This window comes from Siphateles boraxobius, unplaced genomic scaffold (assembly GCF_051911475.1).
Source record: "Siphateles boraxobius isolate OS27281-9 unplaced genomic scaffold, OSU_SipBor_1 13, whole genome shotgun sequence".
Lineage (NCBI taxonomy): Eukaryota > Metazoa > Chordata > Actinopteri > Cypriniformes > Leuciscidae > Siphateles > Siphateles boraxobius.
This window is the reverse complement of record NW_027508733.1, coordinates 9,780,124-9,783,980: the sequence shown is the minus strand read 5'-3', so window position 1 is coordinate 9,783,980 and position 3,857 is coordinate 9,780,124. Positions and strand designations below refer to the sequence as shown.

The window sequence follows — 3,857 nt, the reverse complement described above, 5'->3', positions numbered from 1 at the left end:
TTGTGTCTCTGTCTTTAATTAAAATATAACAACATGTTCTAAAGGATATAAAAAATATGTCTCTGCTAATGCTGTAAACTATGGGGAGCCTGTGCACATTACTATAATATTAAAGGTTAAGAACACAGCGCAAACTATTAGCCTAAATTCAGTTTTAAATATAATAATCAACACTCGTTGCAAACATGTAAGCTGCACATTAGGCAGTTTTGCCATTAACTTCTAAATCATATTTTAAAATAGTTTTTACTCGAATTCGTTGTTGAAATATAATAATTTACACACTTGCTGTCATTTTCATGACAGATTTATTTAAACCTACATTAAATAATCAAGATAGTAGAAAAGTAATATATTCTTCTGATAAAATTACACACTGACACTGTTTTTCATGTTTAATACAGTAAAGCTGTGGCAATTTTAAGCAAATATTGTATAAAGTGCTATATAAATAAACGTGACAAGACTTCCATATTGCAAACACCCAATGATCAAATGCTTTTCTTATGCTTAATTAAAATACTTGCTGTTTTCTCTACTTAAGAGTTGAGTTGTGTTTATTTTGTTAATGAGAGGAAAGCTTGCAGCACATATTTACCTTCCTATAGGATACAGTTACACCAGTAGGTGGCGACAAGTGAGCGACTTGTGTGTGAATCAGTATTTTGGTCCCAAATAGGACCCTGTATTAATGAAATATCAGGGAAATTATAACAAGAGCACACTGTGTGGGATGCTGGGAACAGTATGACAGCAAAACAATGGTAATGTGATATCAGGCTAGGTTAAGTCTTACACCAAGAAATTACATTTATTTCTCCCACATTCACTGAAGAAAATCACAAATTACCATTTTAGAGTAAGAACATGGAGGAAATATTTTTATGCTTATATGTAGGTTACATGCTTTATGGTTTAGCAATTCATTTGATTTTCTTTTTTATATAAGTGGTGAACATTATTAATAACAATAAGTTATTGATAAATGTTAAATGATCAATAAGTTAAGACAACATGTTACACATTACTTTAACTCATCAAAATAATTTTAAACTTTTTTTAATACGTTATACAAGATTCAACTCATTATTTTAAGACAAATTAATGCAGCTTAAGTTTAAATGACTTAAAAATCCAGATTGACTGTACTTAAAATTTTTCGGCAACACGTTTTTCTTTTTCTTCTTTTTTTACAGTAAGGAATAGGACAGGAAGAGATAATTTCGAGGCTTAGGTTTAGACACAATAGTGTAAATCAAACTGTTCAAAATAGGTAAAGATAACAAAGGAAATTGCGATTTCTGTTGAGAAATAGGAGGAAACAGCTAACATAATATGATATTTTGTCAGAAATATGAAAAAGATTTGATCCAAAACTTAAGGAAAGCTGAAAAAACAATGTGATTAAAAGATTTTAGATAGGTGTTATAATTTATGGTTTCAATAACTTAGAGAAACTAATTTAAGTATTTTTTTAAACAATGTAGGCCTACTGTAGACATTCTGGTCCACACTCCACACCAGTTGATGGCGGAAATGCACCAGCTCGTTGTTTACAAACCACCAATAAACCCTTGAAGAAGAAGTGGACATATGACTGTTGTCCTCTAGTGGTCAAACATTGTATTCATTTCACTTCCGATGTTGTGTGTGTATATGTATGCTTTCATAGGTTTTTTTTGGGTTTACAATACATAAGCATTAGGTAGATATACATTTGAAACGGGATGTTATTTACATTAAAGGAAACAGCATGAACCTCGACTGATTTGATGCTTTTCATTTAATTGAAAGAATGTTTTGTGTGACCGCCATAGACTGCATAAAAATGTTTTTGTGTGACCGCATATGTTCGCGTGACGTCATAAACTCCGCTCGAGTTTTTCAAGTCAACTTATCAGCGTGTAAACTTGATCAAAAACACAGTCCTGTGCTTCAGACGAATGATTCCTCATTCGGTGTTGCCGAGAGGTAGCATTAGGCAGGCCTACTAAAATCGACCACAACACCGCACTTACCACATATTTGCTAATGCTTCTTCCTACAAAGTTAAAATCATTTAGTCTTTATCATTTGTTGACACTCCTTCACCGCATCACTCATGTTTTGTTCCCTGACTCTCAGGTGGCTTTTTCAGTGCTGGAACTGGAGCAGGAGTGGATATATCTGGAGCAGTCTTCATTTAATTGTGCCTGGACTTTATCACTATCAAGGTGAGATTTTCTATCTGATTAAGATCTTGATTTCACAAGCTTTGTTTCACCGTGGACAGGAGCTCTGTTGTGCTATTCATAAGAATCAAGTTTATTAAAAGCATTTAGTTTCTCCTCAAAGCTGATGAAAACAAATTATTAACAACCATCAAATTCAAATCAAAAATTGCCAGTCATACAGTGCATTTATTCTTAAAATGACCCAGACACTGGCAGAAAAACCGGATGTAACCTTTAAGAAATTAGGGATCAAGTATAGTTTTGCTTAGAAAGAATTGAAACCGCACTCTCAGAAAAAAAGCTATAAGCTGTCACTCGCTCTGTACCTTTTCGACCATTTAGTTACTAATATGCACCTTAAGGGTAAATAAGGTACAAATAACCTTTTGACAGCTGTTGTACCTTTATTTCTGAGAGGAGCACTGCTTAACTGCAGGATCATCATGCACACAAAGTAAACAATATTTACAATCTTCAAAGTAAAATATCAGTTTGATTTTGGACATTTTTTTTTGTCAAACAGCAGCATGAATGAGTTTAGTATTTTGTTGTAAAGTGGCTTCCCTAGAGAAGTCATCGACGGTTTCATTTGTGCATAAATGAAAAAATCCTTGCAACGACATGCTGTGAACACAGACTGACACCTCAGACACACTCACACGACACACTGATGACACCTCAGACACACAAACGCTTTATTGAGACCTCAGACATCAAATGCAAACATCCAGCAGCAGAAACATTCTCATGCATAAGTTGTTTGTCTACTCAACAGATCAAACCACATTTATATAAATATATGAGACCACAGCAGAGTTTACTTTGTCACCTTTGGATCACTAGTTTGCATCTATGTTTTGCAAACATAAAAATGCTGCAATGGGCCACATGATTTACATAATTAGTTTAAAGTCCCTGTATTGCAGTTAACATCAATTCTTTTGAAATATTTAGGAGAGCATTTATTTAATCTGGTTTTAATTATCATACTTTAAACCCTTTAGGATGAAACTAACCATTGACTCAGAGTCTGATGTTGTTCGGGAGATTCACAGTGAAATGATCACACAATCTGGGTCTTGTACTCAGAACAACAATAAAGTTTGATCATCTTCTGAATGTGATTGGTGCATATTCCACATGAACCTCCTCTTCAACTTTCTGTAAATATGCATAACACAAGATATAATAATTATGCAATATGATATAGTTTTTTAAAGTAACAAGTCTTTTAATTTGAACTTTTTACTGTTTGTATGTGATATTTTTTATGTAAGTCATAATTATGACTTTAATCTCACAATTTTTATTTAGTATGTCATAATATCGTCTTTTTGTCATAATTATGATTTACCAGAGCATGATTTTTATTTCTTATTTTCTTTTCTTTATTATTTCTTAAATATTTTTATTTCTTTTATTATTTTCTATTATCTGGTAGAAATGGGCTTCAATATTATACAGACAAAATCAAACCGCACACTGATATACATCTGAAATTATTAACAATAAATTGTCTCACCGATTTCTGTGTGTTTCTTTTGTTGAATGTCGTCTCAGCATAAGTGATCTCTTCTTCACGAGTCTCTGTTTGAAATTATAGATGCATTAAAACAACAAAACTCAATCTTAACTAGATCTGCT

At 32.6% G+C, this 3,857-nt stretch overlaps 1 protein-coding gene across 2 annotated transcripts in view; it reads left to right on the top strand.

The window, feature by feature from the left end:
* The window catches only part of LOC143735330 (uncharacterized), a 59,255-nt gene that overhangs the window by 36,989 nt on the left and 18,409 nt on the right, over window positions 1–3,857 (top strand). The window contains exon 2 of one of the 2 annotated variants that reach the window (XM_077225492.1): window positions 1,972–2,213. In XM_077225492.1, the coding sequence (XP_077081607.1) occupies window positions 2,032–2,213 (182 nt within the window). In that variant the 5' untranslated portion in view covers window positions 1,972–2,031. Of the gene's footprint in view, window positions 1–1,634; window positions 2,214–3,857 lie in introns of those variants that run through there. The other variant, XM_077225491.1, reaches the window with a different exon arrangement.